We start from the raw sequence: 22,873 nt of genomic DNA, 5'->3' as shown, positions 1-22,873 counted from the left end.
TGTTGTGGTGAACTTTGAAACAACACACCTGCATTTTGCCATCTTTTTCTGACCTGCAGCCAACTTCAGTGGCAAACTCTCCAGCCACCAGCAATCTAAAAATGCTGCCACTCAACAAATCAGAGTGCAAGTGGGGCCTCCCTCAGGGCTACCGACTAAAGTGTTCATGAATTCTGCGTGAGGCTGCCCTCTCCTCTGCCAAACTCCATCCAGATACATCTTGGTATAGGCTTATGAAGTGCACCGTTATCTGCCTGCTGCTCTTGCGATCCAACCCCTCAGGGTCCCCACAGTCGCTGTGACTCACCGATACTGACAGGTTTTTTACGCCAATATAATCAGTCTGCACAGATTCAGGATCTCTCCAAGCATTAGCATATTTCAGATGGCTTGACTATTTTTTGAAAAATATTTAATTAAAAACACAGTTATTGAAGTATTTGCGCTGCGTTATGTTGTTTCATGTTTAGAATAATTACGAGGAACCCCCCCCCCAAAAAAGAAAGGTTTGCGAGGCTTCATCTACACCAACATCACAGCTTGATTTGTAGATGCAGACATAATTGAGCCCACTGCTGGCCGGTGTGCTTTATTACTTAAAGGCAAGTTCACTATTTAATAAGTTCTATAGCTTCTAAGCCATGTATGTGCCGTCTGATAGAGGGGCTGTAAAGATCTCACAGCTCCTGAGGGGTAAATGTTAAAATCAGTGAGAAAACACACCGAGGTATACTGCACCTCACATCAGAGCGAGCTCTGGGCAGAATTATTGAAACCTCTCCAGATAAAAGGCAAAGAAAAGCACAAACTTTTCCATGGGATAGAAATAGTATTAGTTGTTGGGATAAAAAGAAACGGCAAAGGCTCTCCAATCGGAGCTTGCATTGCTAATAAGAGAAAATGACACAATGCATATTACAAATAAATGTTTGTAACATTGTGAATGAAACAATTTGAAGTCAAACACCTGCTCACACATCAAAGTGCTCCGTTCTGGATTAAAAAAGGAAATATGAAAAGCAAATCAGCAAACGATAAACTGTGCATTAAATGAATGGAAAGAATAATTAATCCAAAAAAACAAAAACTAAAGGTGTAGCAAATAAGTGACAAGAGGGAAGGGACAGAAGTTCATCTCAGGCCCACAGTGCCTCCCCAAGTGTTTGCGGGAGCGGTGCTCAGAACTCGGTCATCTTCTTGTGTGTGTCGGCCTTCCTGTGCTCTCTCTGGACGGCCAGCTCCTGGGCTTTCTGCTGGGCCAGCAGTTGGCGTGCCGCTGACAGCTTCTCTTCTAGCTGCTTCACGATACACGTGTCCCTTTGGAGACACACACACACACACACACACACACACATCAATCAAACAGCTTAGGAAAGGTGCGCAGGAATGGGGAGGTAAGTTGTTTTTTAGCTGCAGCTTTCCAGAACAACCTGACCACAGAGACAAACGTCTCATACGCTGAATTGTGTATCGTTACTTTTCAAAAAAGATTTTTTGACAACTCGCACAAGCCTTTTTATTTAGATGAATTCCCACTTGTGCTCAAACAGTTGCACAATCAGTGAATGCATGTATGTTTTACCCTTTGCCTGCTAGCGTGTACGCTCCATAAAGGTGATCACACAGGTGGCAACACAAATGACCATTGAACAAGTGAGCCACATGAACAGAGCTCAGCTCTCACCTTCCTGCCTGCCTGCTGAGCGACTCACTCAGTCTCTGGATCTCTCTCTCAGTCTGGGACACGCTCTGCATAGCCTGGAACAGCTTCACATTCAGACTCCTCTTGGTGCCTTTTCCTCCCCTGTAAGCCTCCAAGCCAGTCGCAGCCGGCGGCTCAGCAGCACCCCCCGCAGACGGATCAGTGCTCTTGCCTCCGAGCTGGTGGTTGAGAAAGTCGAAGACGGTACGTCTCCCTCCGGTGGAGACCCGACGCTTCCTGCGTTTCTTTGGGCAGCCGGTCGCGGTGCCGTCTTTTGCAGCCTTCCTCTGGGAGCGTCTCTGGTTGAGTTCAGAGCACTGATCCAGAGACTTGCCTTTAGGAAAGACCACAGCCATGACGGGCTCTACTCGGCCCTCCTGCATCTTTCCTAAGCCTGAGAAAGCAAACATCACTGAGTGAGGATGAAAATAAACATGATGCTGGCATCTATTGTTTATAAAAGGAGGGAAATTAAATTATTCCAAATAGTAAAACAAAAAAAGACAATCTTATATCAAAATCCATTCCCCTAAATAACAAGCATGATTAGGATACGTCCTTCCTACATGCATGCATGCATTCATTCATTCATTCATTTGCTAGTTCATTCAAAACAACTAGCAAAACACATGTTGAACATTTTGCTGTGGCCAACTATGTCTTTAATAATTCGGCAATCCTTGATTTTAATGTGTTTGGTGTGGATTTGGCCTGCAATTGTTTTCAGTGGGCCAATATGCAAGTATTCAGTTTGGCTTGATGGGTTTAGACGATGAAGGGTGATATACAGTAATAATAATAATAATAATGCGTTGGTTTTATAGAGCGCTTTTCTGGGCACCCAAAGACGCTTCACATTGTGCATTATTCATTCACCCCATACTTGGTGGTGGTAAGCTACTAGCCACAGCTGCCCTGGGGCAGACCGACAGTACAGAGATTACTTAAGAAAATGCCCCAGAAACACAATGTTCCATGATTTAACACAGTGTATACTTTAAAGGTCTCACCAGGCTACTCTTTTATCAAAACTGTTATAGCTGCGTTTTTTAGACTATTCTGGTGTCTTGTTATCCTCCAGCAGACACCTTTTGCTTACATGATTTCAATTTTATTTTAATCTCTTGCAATCTATTGATTGAATTTTGAGCATGACTCATTAAAATGATGTCTGTACATCTGTGCTCATTTTAGCTTCAATGTGGTTAGTGCTCTGTACTCACCTTTCCCATATTCGTAACCCATTTTCAGCATGAGTTTAGATCCGATGCCTCTGGTATGCACCTCCCAGCCGCCAAAATCAAGATTTAACATTACTGTGGATTCTACAGCAGAGTCCAAAACTGTTGGGAGGCAGGTGGAAAAGCCATTCAGTCATTTCAGAAACGACATGAAAGCAAACAATTCTAAAGCAAGTTTAGGTTTTGTTGCCATGTATGCTGGAATGCAATGAGATGATATATGAGGCCATTAAATATGGAAGTTCATGCTTTGTCACCATAGTTCTGTAAAAGTTAATCAAAGTCACATTCATGTTTTGTCTAGGTTTAAAACATGCTAGGTCAAATTTTGATAGGCTACATTTCAATCCAAACACACCTTTTGCATATGCCAAATCCTCTCCATCTCCGGCGTCATCCGGGTCAGAGTCAGAGAGACGGTCCTCTTCTCTCAGAGGCGGTATAATGCAGTCGGCCTCGACCACAACGTCTTTCAGCAGTAGCGAGTCAAACTTCACAGTATAGAAACCGCTCTTGATTTCTGCATAGAGAGAAAACCTTCAGCCCAACCAGAAGAATTTCTCCCATCATTGTGGCCTTTGTTTAAATATTTTCTGGAGCTATATCTAGAACAGTTTTTGACAAGGTTACACAACCAAACTCAGAGTCAAAATCCATCCCTGCCCGGAGAATACCTTTGATTTTGGCAGAGTGCCAGATGCCATCGTCGTGTCGGACCATGCAAGACGAACCTTCTTCAAGCTTACTGAGGTCACAGTAAAGGAACTCTCTGAGCTCAGACACATACACCACTTCACCATGAGAAAACCTTTGGGGAAAAATACAAATACTGTGAAGCATAGAATAAATAATAAACCGATCCCGCCTCTGTACAATATACTCTATTTTTCTTTACTTCTGTCTAAAAAAGCTGCAACGATGCTTCGATGGAACACACAGCACATCGATATGAAAGAAGCAGGCACGCGGAATATTATTAAAAGAAAGCTAAATCTCATCCTTAGCATTTAACTAGATTATAATACTAAACCAATATCAATAAAGTGACAATGCGATTTTTGAAGAAAAGGTGCAAACACAACATTTCAGAGCATTTCTCTGCAGCTATGGTATCGTGGATAATTGGTGACTGGATGATAGAACAGTTCAAGATAAAACAGCAGCGTTTTACCTGCAATTATCCTGGAAGAGACATTTGTCCTCTAGGTAGAATGGACAGGGCTTCATAGACTTATGGGTGGGGTAGATATAGAGCACTCGTACTTGTGCCTCTTCTCCATCTGGTGGCTCTGTGCCCACCAACATTGCATTGTGATACTCCAGTGTCCCCCATGACGTCCGGTAGGGTGCTCTTACTTTGGTGCCACTGAGCAGCCCTTCTTCTTCTTCTTCTTCTTCCTCCTCCTCCTCGCTTCCTTCTTCCTCCCTGCCCCTCTCTTTAGCATCAGAGCTACTACCGGAAGATTCCCCGAGTTCAGAGTAAAAAGCTGCAAATTCAGTGTCCAAAGTGTTGTTTGCACTGTTTGTGTCAGCTGCTGCTGCCTCTGCGCTGTCCTCCAGGCTTGCAAGAAGCTGACTCTTTTTTACAGACACCAAGCTGGCTTCTGTGAGCTCGATCAGCTGACAAAGGTCCTCTTTCAGCTGGAGCAAATCTGCCTGATGGGAGGGGTCCGGCCCTGCTGACAAGGCCGTCTCCACCTGCTGCAACTGGGCACCATAGGTAGAGATAGCTGCCAAAAGGCTTTCTTCATCCATGCCGACACCTTTCACAGACCAAGGCACAAGCGGACAGCATCAAGCTCCGATACACCTGAGAAACAAGGAGATCGTTGCGTTAAAGTGGGCGAACTGACTGATCGAACGCTATCATGCACACCAGGTCTCGCACGTTTAACATTTGTTGTTCTACGTCATATTCTAACAGCAATCTAGCAAGCAAAGACGCAGTAAATAGTAAATAAATAAATGTCAATTTAGAACAATTCCCAAAGTCCTGCATTGGAATTACGTAACAATAACAAACCAGGGGATTTTAACTCACGTTGGATTTTGCTTACAAATTCAACAACACACTGGAGCTAGTTTTAGCTAACTGTTGTGTTGACTGTTTTACACTGTCGTTTAAAACGCATTGTAACATCGCTAGATGTAATCCACGGTGGGGAAGCAAAATAGCAGCCATGTATATAAATATTATAATTACAGTATACAACTGGCTAAATCCACAAACCGGCATATCACAATCACGTCAGACGATTCAACATCAAGCTAGCTGAAGTGACTCATAGCTAAACTAGCATTGTGTTTTGTATTTTCTTTCACAATAAAAGGATCTAGCTTGACACGAACATGAATGTAGACTTAAATATTACATTTTTAAGACAAAATTGACTATAAAGGGATGAACTATATATACTTCTACCATGAAATCGCTGTCTAATATAAGATTGATTGCATTTTGATACTCACAGTAGAACGTCTTGCTTTTTTATTTTGATTAAAATAGACCTTTAACCCGGAAGTAATGTCGGGTTGCGTCATTGACATGCGTCGTCGCAAATTCTTGACGTTTTCCGTGTACAAAACACCTCTTCTCCTCAGCGCGGAGCGAGTTTACAGAACTCAAATGACATAGAGGTAGGTTAACGGCAGTATTTTGTTGAGTACCGAACTCAAGTGCGATAATATCACATTATTCTGGTATCGGAGCGTAGTACTGGGACTACATGTACAGTATACGATGCACTTATTGGACATGAAATTATGTGTTTAGTTTACCAGACAAGAAAAGTTAAATCGATGTTCAAGAATATTTTCAGTGTGAAAAGTTAAAACCATTGGTTTAAATGCATACAGAGGTTGGATGAGGGTTTTAAAAAATCTTTAATTTCTCTTTACCGTTCGAGAATCACAATGACAAAAGGAAAAGATTATCTTGTATTCTAGGAATGCAAGAGCATTTTAACAGTAATGTGTTGTCTTTGTCATGCTTTCATCTCTCCCTTCTCCTTCCCCAAACCCATAATCAAAGTGACCTTTGCTGCCATGCCTCCAAACATGGCTCAGATCAGTGATCCAAAGATTGCTTTTGCGTACCTGCGCCCAGCCTGCGTCCTGCTCACCCAGAAGCCCACTGTGTCCAACGTGGAGACGCTGAACGCCCAATTGATAGACGTGAATGATGCCACATTGCAGCAGCTCCAGGAGTACGTCCTCTTCCCTCTTCGATTTGTCCTCAAAGTGCCCGGGCCCAAGAAGGAAAAGCTGGTGCTGGCTGTGGCTGAAGCCTTGAATCACATCCTAGGGAACACTTGCGTCCAGAGCTGGGACACCCTCTATGGCCTCTTCTCAGAACTTTGCCTCTGCTTGTGTTCGCCAACTGATCCTGGGAAACCTGCAGATATTTCAGAGGAGCTGAAATTGTCTTTGCTGAGGTGCCTGGATTCACTGCTTCATGCCGTCTATGGCGATCTAGTCTTTAAACTCTTTGAACCCATTATGCTACCTGGACTGGGAGCGGCCATATCGCTACTGCTGGCTTTAGGCGAGAAGGAGAAATCACGGGATGTACAGACTGCGTCGTTGAAGTGTCTATTGGCTTTGACTCTGCAGTGTGACTGTTGTCAGGATCACATAGTCCCTTCCACAGCGGAGAGATGCACTATCGGCAGCATCATGGCCTCGTTCTTACCTGGGATCACCACAGCCGTCACCAGGATCATTACAGGAGATCTGAGGCAAGGCCATGCAGTCACAGTCAGGGCTATCAAGGTACCATATCAATTTATTCATTGTTATAATGAAGCTATTGTATCAGTGGCCATGTCTTTAAGCTTTTTGAAGATATCTTTCTGCAAAAGACGGATGTTGAGGTTGTGGACAGAGGCGTAGAATAATGAATTATTTTTAGTCTTAAAGATTTATTTGGGATTATTTAGCGAATATTGAACAAACCACTTAAATTCAAGCTCCCCCATGGTACACAAAAACAAAGTCAATTGATGACTTTTTTTTTAATAATATAAAAAATAAATGTCCATATTGGAGTGAGGAGGTTTTATAGCCCGAGTAAAATCAGTGGATGCTTCGGTATCTTTCGATGGATGGCAGCAGGATGAAAAGACAGTACCTGTGGTCTTTTATTATTAATTAGCCTCTGCACAGGTGCCTTATCAGTATCATAGTTGCACGCAGATGATTTCTATTGCTTCCAGTCAGAATGCACTCAATAGATCCGCTCTTAAAGTTACAGTAACAAGTTACCCCAACAACAACACAAGTTTTCATTTTGGAAAAAGTATTTATTGTTTAAATCAGGATGGTCTCTGCAGTGTCATCATTGCACGTGTAGCTTTTTCTCTAAACGGTGCAAAAAGGCACATTGAAGTGCAAGAAAAGCACAAAAAAGCAAATCTAAGTTACCAAAGCTAAATTTAGTGTGTTTACATCCTACATTATATTGTCCTTGGTTTTAAATGACTATTTTCTGTGGTGCAAAGACATGCTCTGTTGAGCACTAGGCCGATTTTTATGCTATCTTTGTTTGCTCTGAAAGGAAAAGTTGTCATTTCTATGCACAAATGTAATGTAATGCAATGATTTGTTTACACTCCACAGTCATCTATTTTCTTTCTTACCGCCATTCAGGTTTGGTCCAGCACTGTGGGGCTTGTTATGGAGGATGCGCAGCTGCAGGCCACTGAGCCCAGAAAAAAACCTTCACTAGAACTGGGGAGAATCGGAGAGCTGATGGTCCTACGGACACGCGACTGGATTGACAGTACGGTAGGAAGACTGTCTGTACTCCTGAAGAAGATTATCTCCTGCACCTCAGCTCACCGGCACTGGAGGGTTAGACTGGAGATGTTGGAACTGGCTGACCACCTGCTGGTCAGGTGTAGCCAAACACTGGGAGAGAGTGTGGGCCAGCTGCTGGAGGCACTGGTGGGAGCAGTCAGTGACGAGGAACATGAAATTAGAAAGAGGTGTGATGTGTTTGACATTCTCTGTAGGCAAAAGCTGTTCATTTAGTCAGATTTTTAAAGATCCTTCTCCTGTGCAGGTGTGAGAGCATCCTCAGAGAGCTGTCACAGAAGAGTCAGAGCTGTGGCAGCACTACTCGAACCTTCACAGAGGTGCTCTCAGAGAATCTCCACTCTTTGGCCACTTCCTTGCCCAGACTGATGAGGACCTCTGCTGAGCAGCAGAAGCTGTTTGTCCTCAACGTGTTTCTGGGTTATTTAAAGCTACTGGGACCGCTGGTGTCCGCCGTGCTGAACTCGGCTGCACACTTGGAAAGGATTTCTAAAGCGTTGATGCAGGTACTCGTCGCTGCCACTGTGCAAGCTTATACGTCTCATGGGGTTGAAATATGGATGCTGTAATTTAAATTCAAGTTAGTTTTCTTTTATATACCATAATATCTCTGTCATATAATAGGGGGCCATCATGTAGCTCAATCTCTATTTGTAAAAAGGTTTTGACAAAGGCATAACTCAAAATCGGTTCGGTATTTTTCAGGATATTTGGCTAATGCGGCCGCTGTAAGATTTCTATTTCATGCTATGAGGGAAAAAATATTTAACCTATAGGTGTAATAATATTATCTGTAGATACGAAACACTGTCATTAATTTAAATAGCAAATCTGGACCACGGGTTAAATTATCAGGAATGTCCTTATCTTGACCAATTAGACAGTGTTTTCTACTTTACATTGAGCTGGAGTATTACAGGAATTATTGTTAATATCGGATGGAATTCTAACATTTCAAAGTTCATCTTCGTGTTCCTCCATTACATCATGATCATACTATTATGGCATTACGGGACCTTCTCCTCTCCCCTCATACAATTGTAATTTACATGTTATTGTAATGAGCTTTTGATAGAATTATTATGGCGTATTCTGTCCATTGAATTGATCTGCAACATTCAGTATTCAGGACTGCGTAAGGAGCCTCACTTTGTCTGTTCCCTGGGCTATTTCCAAATTAAAGTCACATCCTCGAGAGTTTCCAGTCTGTAATTTCAAACGAACACATCTGCACGTCTTCACAGGTGCTGGAGTTGGATGTGATGGATGTCCGCATCATAGAGGAAAGAAATTACGTTACAAGCATAGAGACGAGCTCAGGCTGTTACTCCTGCAGTGCTCACACTCAGAGGAAGCGTTTCCTTTACTTCACGGATGAGAGGATCTTCTCGGTGCTCATGGAGATCTGTAAGACTCTAGGTATGATTGCTATTTGATATGAACCTAATTAATGGACCGTACATTTTTTATCCTGCATGCAAAGCAGTACTTTACGTGAAAGTCTCATTTATTGAAAATGTTTTTTAAAAATAACTTACTGAAGGTGGACTAATGTCAGATTTGAATGCTGATACTGATACATCCTGAACAAAATTACTTTTTGAGAAAAAGATAAGCATTAACGTCCCTCCTCCTATCTTCAGGTTACTATGGCAATATATACCTGCTTACAGATCACTTTCTGGATCTGTATCAGCAGTCTTCAGCATACAGAAAGCAGGCTGCCATGGTGCTCAATGAGATTGTGAGGGGCGCTGCAGGTTCAGCCATGGCAAACGAGGCTGAAGGTCCCAGACACTCGACTACCCAGGAAGACCTTAAAGTGGCGGTGGTGTCTGTGATGGAGGAGTACATCAGTCTGAAGAACTGGCACCTGATCACATCCAATGAGGAGACAGACAGAGACCGACAGGACCAGCAGGTGAGGATGGTTTCAGCACTGCAGCGTTGCTATTTTGTCCTAAATCAGGATTTTAACAAATGGGTTCCAGCTGTTCATGGCACAATTAAAGAAGTATGTTTTGGAAATACGCACATTCATTTTGTGTCTGCAAGTTAGATGATTGAAGCCATTCTGAAGCCTATCTGCTAAGTATAAAGCTAAAGGTTGATTTAACATAAAGGCTAGGCGAATGGGGGGAAGCTGCAAAGGCTCTTTCCCTGAGTTACAAAAATTCACCAACTACAAACACAGATAAGATTTGGCATCTGCTGGTTAACCTCTTGGTTAAAGTGTTCATCCTAAGCTTCATATTTATCATCTGAAAGGTGAAGCCAATGTGGAAATGTCATAAATCCTTTCTAATGGCCAGACGGGGTTAACCCCATTGGTATAAAAGAGGAACCTCTCTGTGTGATTATGTGAAAAGGTTTGCGTCGAAATTTCAAGTAAGAGTTTCCTCATGAATCTATTCTCTGTCTGTAGGCTTTTACGATGTAGAGTAAAACAGACAATAGTTCATGATCCAGTAGCCTACCAAACCACCGGCTCCACCCTCTCGTCCATATATGGTCATCTCTGGTTGAAAAAAAATCTGCACCATAATGCTAAAATCGAGGCTTCAAAACAATAGTCCCCAAACTGAAAGGTGACATAACGGGGGGCTCTGTCTACGTTTTATTATACATGTATTTATTACACATTGATTATTGGCATCAATCTTTTCTGTCATCAAGAAAGCAAATAAGTGCTTTTCCCTGAAAACCTAAACTCTCCCTCATGACTTCACATTTAATTTGGCAAGGCTGAGTTTGTGGTCCATAAATGCTGCATCATTCTCTAATAAATGTCTGAACGGTGATCACATACGACAAATGATCGACTCCTCATCGAGTGACCGTCCGAATGAAGAAGAAATACTTTGCCATTTGATGACGGACTATTCCGTTTTGTATTCTGTGAACATTTTCTAATGGGGCACGATATTCGACTCTCGGCCAGATCACGTATTAAATATAAACCCAACGCTGCCGGCTGTGCTGAGAAGGAGCTTTTTTTATTATTATTATTAATGTCATCATTATATAGATTTTGTTTTACATTAATCATAAAACAAACCATTAAATTGAAACAGTGAAGCTGTGTGATGCACGACAATAACATCTATGCCTTGTGTTTCTCGCAGCTGCTCGGCCCATCCAGACTTCTCTCCATATCCAACAGTGGCACAAAGACAAACTCTCTCCAAGTGATTCCGCCTTTATCTGGATCCCAGCCTCCCGCAGTCAACCAGCTCAACAGCAACATCTGGCAGCTGTGCATCCAACTGGAGGGCGTTGCCTGCTTCGCTCAGGCCCTGGGGGACGACTTCCGCCCTTTGCTGATGACATCGCTGTATCCCGTGCTGGAGAAAGCCGGGGAGGAGACGATGCTCGTCAGCCAGGCAGCACTCGACTCTATGGCGGACATCAGTAACGCCTGTGGTTACCATTCCCTGAAGGAGCTGATCACTGAGAACTCGGACTACTTACTCAACGATGTATCGCTTAACCTGCAGAGGCTCAGCCAGCATCCACAGGTAAAACACAATTTTTAGCATGTTGACTTGTTATGCATCATTATACATAATAAGATTGGAATGGGAGAGGGAGTAAAGATTGTGGATTGATCATGGGGTTGATCATGACCCGTTCCTCTGCGGCTTCACTTCACCGATGGAACATATGGACCCCATATGAGCTCTGACCCTCATAGCTCCAGTTACATCGGCAGCCCGCTTCAATCAGTTAGCACTGCTTCTGCACTGCTCCGACATCTCCTGGTATTTTGCGTGAGTCTGCTACTGGAGACTGAGGAGATGATCGGGTTTAAACATTTAAAAGTCAGAAGCAAATATTGTAAACAAAAATACTGTTTTAATGAGATTTTATGCATTTGTTGAATTGCCTTTGGGCAGATGGGGCTGCAGAAGTGGAACGGCATGAAATAATATCAGATGTCATCTTTAATTTATTGTTTTTTTAGTTTGGAAAATGGTGAAAAAGTGTCCAAAGTTATCGGGGTTGACAAACTGCACACGTTTTTGTACTTTTAATTTTGCTGACTGGGGAGGTTAATGATCCCAGGCCACGCGTTATTAGTATTAAATCTGAACTGTCTAGCCTTCATTCACCTGGGTGAGTTCTGTGAATGGGTTTGCATGGGCTGCACCTGAACATGTGTTTCTTGTTGGCTAGGCTCCACGGGTGTTGACAGTGATGCTAACTCACTCTGGCTGCAACCTGCTGCCTCTGGTCAGAGACATCGTTGACGATGTGCTGACGGCTCTGGATCTCAGCTACGATCACAGGGCTGCTCTTTTCTGCTCTGTGCTGCACACACTCCTGAAAGCCCTGGGTGAGGATTCAGAAGTGTTTTCAACTCGTTTATCACATGGTGTTAGGGAGGGAGGAAAAGGTGCCGCACTGTGCCATGACACAACAGGAGCTTCCTCCATTAGCTGCGCCCTCTAACGAGGAAGCAAGAAAACGACTAAATACTTATGCATTTTTATATTTCTGTTAGTGTATAAAACACACTAAACAGAATAATACAACTATACACTTTATTCAGACTCATCAGAAACAAAATAGAACTCTTGGTTTGTGTTTCTACTGTTCTGATAACCACTAAATAAATATTCTGTCTGGTTTTCCATGACCAGAATCAGGATTAGAGCTACTGTAAGTCTCCTTGATCGAGTATTTCCTGTCATCAGTGGCCTGGCCAATAGGACTGCTGGCTGCACAGCTAACCAGCAAGCAACTGATAGTAGCCAGCCTACTGCCATGAGAGTCCTGTACTGTATACTAGTGATCGGCGGTTACCAGCTACTCTAACTACGACCTGCTTTTTAAAACGTTTTCACAAGTTACCCGTTTTTCCGTAACGCACCTTAATGACAGCTTTCTTTACGATACATTGCAGGTTTTAACGTGGAGTTTTAGTATCCACTGATCATTTTTCAGATTTTCCTTTTCAGCCTTGCAAGATCATAATTAGTCCGTTGTTTCCTCTTGACATGAATCTGGTTTAAAGGCCATGAATATTCATGACAGAATGTCACTTTAGAAAAACAATTTCACTAATGGGCCAGATGACATTTAGCTTTGGACCTGTGTGGAGGGAGTCCAAGGAAAGAATGTCCATTAACACTGTAAAAAAAAATAGAATCAGGATCACAAGCACGAGACTAGCGGCTATTGAGAAGCAGTGAAATGACATTAAGGACGGAGAGGAAATAGAAAATCACTACCTCTTTTTCTTGTAGCGAGATGGTTCCCTGTGTGTGGTGGAAGGACCGGTGAATCTGTCGCGCTCAAGCAGACCTCTGCTCACAAAGAACCCTTCAACATCCGCCAGTTCCTGCTGGATCAGCGCAAACAGAGAGAACTGGCGGAGGGCATCGGAATAGAGGAGGATGGCACGGAAGATCTCGGTAATACAGAGGGATATTTGTGTGGGGGGGCAAACAGGAAATAGTGTTTTAAGCAGTGAAGTTGGGCATTGTTGTGGACATTGTGTGAGATCAGCAGGGGGACCTGGGTGATTGTGGAAAAATAAAGTATGATTAATTAAAGTACGAATTTTAGGAGGCAAGTTGCTAATTCGTCTGTGCATCATTCCGTCTCCAGAAGTCCCCCCTCCCGCAGACAGCGAGGACATTGAAGATCTTGGTGGTCCTGATGTAAAAGCAGAGCTTCCCACCCACCTCAGCATTACGAAAAGCGTTATGGAGCGCTGCATTCATCTGCTGTCCGACCCCAGTCTCAAAATCAGACTCAAGGTGTGGACGACTGTTTGATGTAGCATGAAGTGATCCACAGGGCAGGTTTCTGTGGTACCATGGTAAACTCATGGTAGCAAACATTACCCCCCCCCCCCCCCTCCGCTTAATGTTATTGTCCAATCAGCTACCTTCATGCTGAAAGGTCTGTGACGCTGCGCATCATCACAGCCTTGCTTCTCACTCTATGCTAACAAAGAAACAACATATTGGTCCAGTTATAACTTTGTCTCGAGGTGATGGAACCGTAGGAAACATGGAGGGATCACTTAAGTTATTGTAATTAACCCCGAGGAAGACGTGAATGTTTGAAGTGAATTTCATGCCAATATATTTTGCGGTTATATACTGTATGTGTGTGTGTGTGTATATATAATATATATCATTGATTGTTCTGCATGTCTGTCAGGTGCTGGACATCCTGGAGCTGTGTGTCTGTGTACTGAGTGAGAGGGAAAATGAATTGCTGCCTATGGCCCATCGCTGCTGGCCCGCCCTCCTGCAGCGACTCACCGCTGACGACCCTCTGGCTGTCCTCAGGGCCTTCAGGGTACGTAAAACAAGCCCCACACCAACAGGCCTTCATGCAGAAAGTAAACTCTTTGAAGTCGTTACTGGACTATTTTCCCCGGTCGGACTTTTCTAACTGTCGGAACAACAGATGGAACAACAAAGCAGATCAGACACACTTGTGATTGTTAATCAAAGTGCAGGTTTCATTTGATTCTACTCGTCACTCCAAATTACTCTGCCTGTCAAAAATTGGTCTTATTTTATTATTTAGTACTCATCGTTACTGTCGTGTCGAATTGAACTTTGATCAGCAGCTGTATTAGCAGCTGTATTAGCAGTAAATGTGAGGGGTTGTTCAGGGAATGATTCAGTGTTGCTCTGAAGGTATTTGAACACATGCTACAGCGTTCTCTTGGTACAGTCTGACCGCACGCTGTGTCTCTGTCAGGTGCTGTGTACGCTGGGAGAAGTGTGTGGCGACTTCCTGCGGAGGAGGGTCTCGAAAGAGATTCTACCTAAGCTGAGCACCTCACTCACAAGACAGGCCCCCGTTAGCGCCAAGGCCGGACCCGTCTACACACACACCATGGCCTACAAGCTGCAGCTGGCTGTCCTGCAGGGGATGGGCTCTCTGTGCCAGAGGCTGGACCTGGGTACGACTACACAAACACACACGGCATGATTAATGGTACAACACGACCGCTTTTGTCACCATTTGACATTTTGGTTGTAATTATACTGTCTTCCATGAACGGAAATATTGTTCAATGGTGTTAATTTGATGTAACAAATAAAATAAAATTGTTTTATGGAAGAAAACATGATATAGAAAGCCGCAATTGCATTTTGGTTCAAACATTTCTGTTAGATTTTTTTAAAATGTCGTCTCTGTCACTGGAGGCCAAAACTTTTCTACTTCTAACCAATGGAAACAAAGGCACACACACACACACACACACACACACACACACACACACACACACACACACACACACACACACACACACACACACACACACACACACACAAACACATGACACAATGACGGTTTCACCACTAGATGGCAGTCTTATATAACATTGAAAGCCAGGTGACTTCCCATTTCTCCAGTTTTATTATAAAGACCGAAACAATGTTAAATCTATGAACATTTAATTGAGAAAATGTACCCTAAGTGTCTTTTTTTGCAGATGCGCTTGGGGGGGCTCTTGTATTTCTGCTTTTCTCCCTCAAACTCTGCTTCACCACAGTCAAGCCAGACACAGTTAAACCTGCGCTGCGGTCATCAAATCAAGAAAAGAAGACATTTAACTGATTTGCTTGGAGATATAATGCTTTTTAGAGTTGTGTACTTTATGCTCGGCGTAGCTTCAGTCTTAAAACCGAAAACGTTCTTTCAAAATGAGCTGTAGGCTCTGCGTATTACTTGGTGGTGTAATTACGAGCTGCTTGTTTAATTTTTCAGCAGTCATTATCTTCATTAAGGGCTGACGTCTCTGTCTCAGGCATACCAGTTCTCCACCACAGCACTGGCAGCAGAGCCCAGAGCATGATCATACTGCCTGGGTCCTCTTCACTAGTGTTATGGTGACTTGACTAGGATAACTAATCACCTCCAATGAGGTGATGGTTTGAATCAATGAGGCCTATATTAAACGTCTGCCTTTCAGGGACGCCGGCTGAGAAAGAGCTGGCTGGTGAGATTGAAGCAGAGATGAGAAAGTGAAGATGTTTAAAACGGCTCTGATTCTGAAAGATGAAAAGACGGCTTATTTACACCCCCTCAATCACCTGGGATTGAATTTGGAGTGGCGGTATCTCCAGTTGAATGTGGAACGCCACATAGTTTGCCGGCATCATGCAGACGGTTACTACAGAGGAGCGAAGCATCTGGCGACTCCATGCGTCACAGAAGTAGCAGGGCTGCAAACAGAGCAAGTAGTGAATGGGGAATTCTAAATTAGGTGGGACGAATTGTAAATATGATTTCCAAAAGCAATGATGACCCAGCAGCAGTGTAGAAGTGTATTCATAAAGTATGGCCTGTCTTCTTGCATACTGCAGATATGGTGGAATCAATGGAGGCGTTCAATCAGCTGTTGGATGTTAGATGTAGAAAGAAATAACCTGCCTTTATTGCAGAATATACTGGAATGGTTTAGCAGGTTTCTTGTGATTCAACAACCCTCAAATGTTCCAGATTTTGGAGGTTTTTTTTGGTATTTTGTGGTGCTGAAAAAGAATTTGTGTAACAAGCGACTCACCTTCAGAAGGTGAGAGACCCCAAACATGTCATTTGCATAATGGAAATCATTCATTCATCTTCTGAGCCGCTTTGTCAGGGTTGCGGGTCGTGCTGTAGCCTGTCCCAGCAGTCAACGGGCGAGAGGCGGCGTACACCCTGGACAAGCCGCCAGTTCTAAACGCAGCGTTTTTATTTATGCATCAAATGATGTTTGTTTTTTTCCAAGCTTTGCATATACTTGCACACGTCCCTGCAGCCTTAACCTCGGCTGCTGTTTTGGCCCTAGATTGGTCTTGCATAGCGATAATATCGTAAATGTGTTTCTACAATGAGAAGACCTTTATTATATACAAGTCTAAAAAGATGCACTTCTGGCAGTTGGTGTTTAATAAATTCAGTTTTCTCCCAGGTTCCATCTTGAGAGAGAAAAAACAAATCAAGCTAGAGACACAAAGATGCATTCCTCTCTCAATTTAATTTGATCTGCCGCACTGGATTCTCTATTTGCTAGTAAGTCATTATTTCCAAATAAGAAAAATAAGCATCAAATATTTGTCAGTGTGCTCGACCACAACAAGAACCACTGGACTGTACTTTTATTCTTCGGTCACAGCAGTCTGATGACAGTAAAACTTTGTGCGGCTCCTGGTTGAAGATGGACGGCCCTCTGCTTTCAATGCTTGCATTGATTGCCTCATAGTGATCACAATGACAGGATCACTTCCACTGCATCAACTTCCTCCTTGTCACAGCCGGTAAAAGTACAGCACCGGCTTTTGTCCTGGAACTGATCATGGTGAAATAATCATCTTCAGGTATAATGGAGTTAGAAGCTAGAATTCTTATTTCTTTAGTTTTACGAGTCGAGGTAAGTATAACAAGGAGACTGAAGTGACATTTTGGCATTGCCATATCTTCAGAGCAGGTATAGCTGATCTGACCTCCACAGCTTAATGGATTGTTCCGTTGGCGATTGTTTTATTATCGACTATTTAATTCTGTCATCAACTGATACACTTTGATTTCATGGCTTTCTCTTAGTTCATTTATTATACTGCAAAAAAAGCATGAACTGAGTGAAGAAAAGGATAGAATAGAATAGAAAGCCTTTATTGTCCTTGCATAGTGGCTACACAATGAGATTAGGAGCGCTGTGCCAGTAAATTGTCATTACCATTTAAGGATGATTTGCTTGACTGCATCATGATCTTTGTACTGGTAGTTTATTTTCTGCTTTCTCTCACGTGTTGGGAACATTATGGCCAGTCAACAAGTGTTTGTCTGGGTAGGTGGTGACACGGCTGAAATCAAGTCTGACAGGGTTGTAAACATGATGATTAGACAGGCTGTGAAAATGTGTCGCATTTTTGGTTTCATTATCTCTGGTTTCAGCTTCAGGTCCCACATCCAGGATTGCTCCCTCCATACAGGTGTGTGTGTTACTGATGTTAAGCATCGGGTGGGTGAGGTGGCTTTAGGTACACTTGCTCTGGGGCTGATCATTCAATAATTGATTGTTGGCTCAAATCCAGACAAATGCAGCCAAAATGATTGGGCGGCATTTCATAATACAGATAGACAATGACCGAAAGCATACAGCCTAAGTAATCCAGGACTTGATTAAAGCAAAGAAGTGAAATATTCTTGAATGGGCAAGTCAGTCACCTGATCTAAACCCAATTGAGCATTCATCTCACCTGTTAAAGACTAAACTCCAGACAGAAAGGCCCACAGCAACTGAAAACTGCTGCAGTAAAGACCTGGCAGCGCATTAAGGAGGAGGAAACCAACTGAATCTAAGGTGAAATTCTGCACTTCAATGCATCTGAATTGTTTCCTTTAAAAATCATTGGGGTACTGTGCAAAACTAAAATCAGAAAAACATCCTCTGTCAAAACACCTATGGACCTAACTGTAGAGATGTATGATGTATTTTCACAGAGACTTCTTGCTCTGTAACGGATGTTTAAAGAGGCGCTTTTACACGGTGACTCCAATACACTTCTGTGTCAATAGGAAAAGTCTTCAACGGACATTGAAGGACTTTCTTATTTTATTAAATTTATGTAATTTGGACAGATAGAGCTGGTGCATCGTTTCTAGTGGATTAGAGCACAAAAGCAACCTCCACCCATTTCATATCCACCACAGACAAACAACAAACGCAGCTGCAGCACCATGACTTCCTCTCTTCCAATGTTTTATTTACAACCCTCATGGAGACCGGAGAATAACTCATTCAAAAATGTTTGTCGCAATAAAGGGAAAAACTGCAGTCCATCCTTTTACGATCCTTTTGCTTTATTTTTCTTCCTGATATATGAGGCTGTCCCCCCCCCCCCCCACATCAGAGCGAAGCAGATTTGGAGAATGTAAAAGAGCAGGAGAGTAACAGTCAGCGGCTTGCAGCTTTGCCCATGTGAATACCGATTGGGCTACAGCTTACCTCTGGGACGCCTGCAGCAAGCCAATTACCAAGCCTCCCTCGCTGAGAGAGACGGAATCACAGGTTGACTGAAGCAAATAATACATTTCAGAGCCGCTGTTAGATCCGGCTCCAGTTCCACCCTGTTATTCATTCACCGCAAAACCTAACAGCGCCTGGCCTCCTCCTCTCAAGTATTTCCCACCTCTCTGCTTTCCTGCAAGATCCTTGGTTCCACGAAAGACTACAGGCGACGAGTGCAATATCAGAATGGGATGAAAGAGAGATAAAAGTAATTTCTGAATAATCCCATTTGACGCTGAATCGTGCACTGCTGCTTTTATTCTAACAGACCTGGTTCAAGCCCAGTGTGTGTGTGTGTGTGTGTCTTGCATTTGTGAAAGGACTAAACCAGGGAGAGAGAGATAGACCTGTTTTGGAGTGAGACATGAAAGACAGCCCAGTTTGCATCTTAGGGAATCTCTAAGTGTCTGCCGGGAAAGATGGGGGGAGAGGGGAAGAGTGAGTGATTTAGAGAGACGGAAGAGAGGAACAAAGCCTGCTGAGTGGAGGGGACAAGTTGTGACAAGGCCATTAAAGGTGCAGGTAAAAGAAGAAGGGAGGGCAGATGTGTCTCAAACCACAGGAAGTGAGGAGGATCTGAAGAGAGGGATGGAGGAAGAAGAGGAAGCCCTTGATGTACAAATCCTCTCCTCAAAAGGGCGGAGAGTTGAAGTGTGTGAATTTCAGAGATGTGGAAACGGTTTGCTGTGAAATATTTACTCAGCCATCTCAGCAGTTTCTCTCCACCATGATTATGTCTTTTTTTTCTCCTCCTTTCTTCGTCTCTGTTATCCTTCCTCTTCCTCGCCATCCTGTCAGCTGTCTTCACCGAGCTGCGCTGTTTGCCGGCAAATGTGTTCACATTTTTGTGATATGGATGTTTGATCCCTCATGTCTTTATATGTTCTTCTGATTTTTGATGCATCAAGGGAACTTGTGCTTTCTAGGATTTATGCAAAAACGTGATTTGTTTCCACAACAATATGAATTAAATGTTTTATTTATCTATATTATGCCATAACCTCTTGCTTCTGCCAAGGTGAATAAACATGCATGCCATTTCTATTTTGTTTGCAGCTGAGGCTGACCTGGAGGTCGTTTGTGAGGCCTGCTTGCCTTATCTAAGCTGCAGACAACCCATCAGCCTGCAGGACGCTGGCCTTAGGTGAGCCCTTATCCAAGTACAGCGGAACCTCAGTTCTCGGACAGAATTTGTTCCGTAATACTGTTCGGAAACCGAAACTATATTTCCCATTCAAAATAATGGAAACTAGATTAATCCGTTCCCAGATAAGTTCTCCTTCCGGAGAACCTGCTCGGCTAGACTCCGCCTTCGTTCGCGTCGGCTTCACTCGTGTGTTCGAATTCCGAAAATCTGTTCAACTTTCGAGGCAATTTAAATCCTCTTTTGTGTTTTGGTCGAAAACCCGAGTTGTTCCACTACCAAGTCATTCGAGAACCAAGATTTCACTGTACTCTTAGTTACTATAAAGTAACTAGGAGCTAAAGTAAATGTATTTAGTAGGGATGCACCGATTGATTGGCGCCGATTTCCTTAATCTTGTCATTTGTTCATTAATTTTGTCCTTTTTCACTACAAGAAAAAAAACTTAAAACTCGGGACACCTTATTGGTGCTTTAGGTTGTTTTGTTAGATAACTGTAGATAGTTATTTTATTAACAACCTCAAACCTTGTCATTTCCTTTAATCTGTAAAAGCACAATACTGCTGTGCACTTTATGTTTGGTGAGAGGCTCAAAACATGTCTGCAGTGTTGTACAATTTTTGTTTGTTTTCAGTAAAATAAGATTGGAACGTTGAAATATGTGTGCTGTCAGTTAATGAAAGAATCGGTATCGGCAGGTCAGGTCCTTTTAGTGATCGGCCAGAAAATTGCAATTGGTGCACCCTTCGTATTTAGTACTGGTTTTTGACTACTAGTTAGGTACTAGTTAGGTACCTGAAGTTTAGTCTTAAGGGATGTGCACTGTAGCACTAGAAGACAACTTTCCATGCGTTGGATACCGAGCTAAACGTCCCGCGCTTCCTTCACTCCTCTCTGCAGCGTTTTCAGACACTTAATCCAGGTGGACCCAGACGCTTTGTGGTTTACTCTGAATGAGCTGCACTGCCCGTCCCCCTACAGCCCGCCCCACCACGAACTCCTGCCCGTGCGGCTCAACGGCATGGGCCGACCCAGAGACGAGTACTCGGACAACGTGCTGAAACTGCTGAGGGAGGAGTTTGGCTCAGACGATGAGAAGGCCGGCTCATGAGTTGCTGATGGATAGGATCGACTCGATCGATTATTGACCCCCCCCCTGAATGCAGTCAGATCCGGTGGTGACCTGTGCTGTCAGCACATCTGATAAGCAACAAGGCACCAAGTGGGTGAAGCATCGCCACCTTCCTTCAGTCTTCTGCTGAACAGTGACGGCGTGCTGACATGTGCTGTTTACCAATGTTTTGTTTCTTTTTCATGTTCTTATATGAAGACACAATAGATACCGGGTTGAATGTGATAATTTGATGCAGATGACCAATGATGAGCGTCTGTAAGCAAAATACTTTCAACTATTAAAATATTTGTTTATTAATACGAGTCATGTTGGAGTCGAACCTCTGTATGTGCAGCGCTGAAAATGTCCCTCGTATATCAATGAAGAAAGTCTGACTAACGTCGAAATAGATGATCAGATCCTCTTCATCTGTAAAAGGGGTTCATCAGTTTTGCCCTTCAGTTATTTTGTATGCACATACAAACCAGACTTTTACATCCTGCTCCTCTTCGCTCTTTGAGGCTACATTAGCTGCTAGTTATTATAACACACCAGCGTTGCTGACTGAACAGGTAATATATATCTTCTACTTTTCAGCTACATTGAAACCAATGATTAATTTACCCTAACAGGTATTCTGTTGTATTATGTAATAATATATTGAGTTATATTATGTATATTACATATTCAAAAGGACTGAAAACTACAAACCTTATTTAATACCACCGATTTGCCATAAGTCATTGATCATTTATGAGCTTCCTTATTAATCTAAATTTAAACCTTTTCCAAAGCTTCTCTACATTTGTTTTTGTCTTTTCACTACTTACAAATGATATCTAGACTTTTAGACATCAGAAATCATTGGGGTTGGTGTGCAAGTGTAACAAATGTGGCCCGGAAGTCACATTTTTGAGACGAATTGCTTTTGCTCTTTTTCGTGGAATTTCTTTCAACTATTGAATTAGAAAGGCGCTCAGTTGAGTGTAACCCTCCACCAAAGCGGGCTTTGTTTAGGTTAGGGATAGACAGTCCCATTTCATTTAATCAAACTCCTGGATCTTATTCCATAAATTAAGATTTCTGGATTTGTTACAGCCGATTTAAATCTGGTGCATCCAGATTTTTATTTGATTAGAGCAACTTTTTTATATATATATTAAAGCACGATCCAGTTTAATGTGATCCAACAGTTGCTCATAAACGAATAAACATGCAATGAAACACAACCTCTGTGGCTAACATGTGGAAGTGGAATCGTTGTTTAAGAATATCACACACAAAGAATGCAGGATATCTGTTAGAGGCATGCCCCCCACTCACCTTTGAGCTATCCTGCTGCTCACATCTCGTGATTTGGGGGGGCAGCGGATTGTGTGCTTGAGGGGAATTGAACCTCATGACGGGGATACTGGCCAATCTATTGTGCCCTGCAGGGTTCTAGAGGTGTTTAAATGGACGGGAGCAGGAAGCATTCTCCGCTATCGTATCGGGCCTCTGCAGGGAGAGCCTAAACCTCATTGCTCCGTAATGAATGTATGAGCCTTACAGCGTGCTGAAACAAGATCGCCACATGTTTTGTGTTTAGCTGGCCTGGCTTAACACGAGAAAGTGTGGAAGAGCACCTCTTTATCTCATCTGGTGCTGTTGCTATTTATCCTGCTGCCAGTGCTGACAACGACACCATTAGTCATCAGCAGCAATGGAAGAGGAGCTTTGGCAGTACCTATTACACACGGGCTGCTGCCTAATATCGCTTCTCCTTAATGAACACAGACAGACACTCACACACCGAGCCAAACACAATGAACACCCACAGCCTGT

General features: G+C 43.1%; 2 protein-coding genes across 2 annotated transcripts; one reads left to right on the top strand and one right to left on the bottom strand.

Annotated features, from left to right (window-relative positions):
• Positions 1–575: 575 nt before the first annotated feature.
• On the bottom strand, positions 576–4,698 carry zgpat (zinc finger, CCCH-type with G patch domain). The gene is made up of 6 exons (XM_068750388.1): positions 4,115–4,698; positions 3,618–3,751; positions 3,302–3,463; positions 2,926–3,045; positions 1,685–2,096; positions 576–1,317 (listed from the first exon to the last, which is right to left on the bottom strand). The coding sequence occupies exons 1-6, from the start codon at positions 4,696–4,698 to the stop codon at positions 1,179–1,181; spliced, it is 1,551 nt and encodes a 516-aa protein (XP_068606489.1). The 3' UTR covers positions 576–1,178.
• Positions 4,699–5,988: 1,290 nt separating this feature from the next.
• On the top strand, positions 5,989–21,577 carry tti1 (TELO2 interacting protein 1). Its single transcript, XM_068750760.1, has 13 exons — positions 5,989–6,714; positions 7,591–7,928; positions 8,006–8,264; positions 9,003–9,177; positions 9,402–9,679; positions 10,884–11,276; positions 11,935–12,094; positions 13,008–13,175; positions 13,372–13,523; positions 13,933–14,073; positions 14,485–14,689; positions 19,847–19,934; positions 20,836–21,577. The coding sequence occupies exons 1-13, from the start codon at positions 5,989–5,991 to the stop codon at positions 21,044–21,046; spliced, it is 3,294 nt and encodes a 1,097-aa protein (XP_068606861.1). The 3' UTR covers positions 21,047–21,577.
• Positions 21,578–22,873: the final 1,296 nt, after the last annotated feature.

The sequence above is a fragment of the Brachionichthys hirsutus genome, chromosome 2 (genome assembly GCF_040956055.1).
Source record: "Brachionichthys hirsutus isolate HB-005 chromosome 2, CSIRO-AGI_Bhir_v1, whole genome shotgun sequence".
NCBI classification, from domain to species: domain Eukaryota; kingdom Metazoa; phylum Chordata; class Actinopteri; order Lophiiformes; family Brachionichthyidae; genus Brachionichthys; species Brachionichthys hirsutus.
This window is presented reverse-complemented; position numbering and strand designations above follow the sequence as displayed.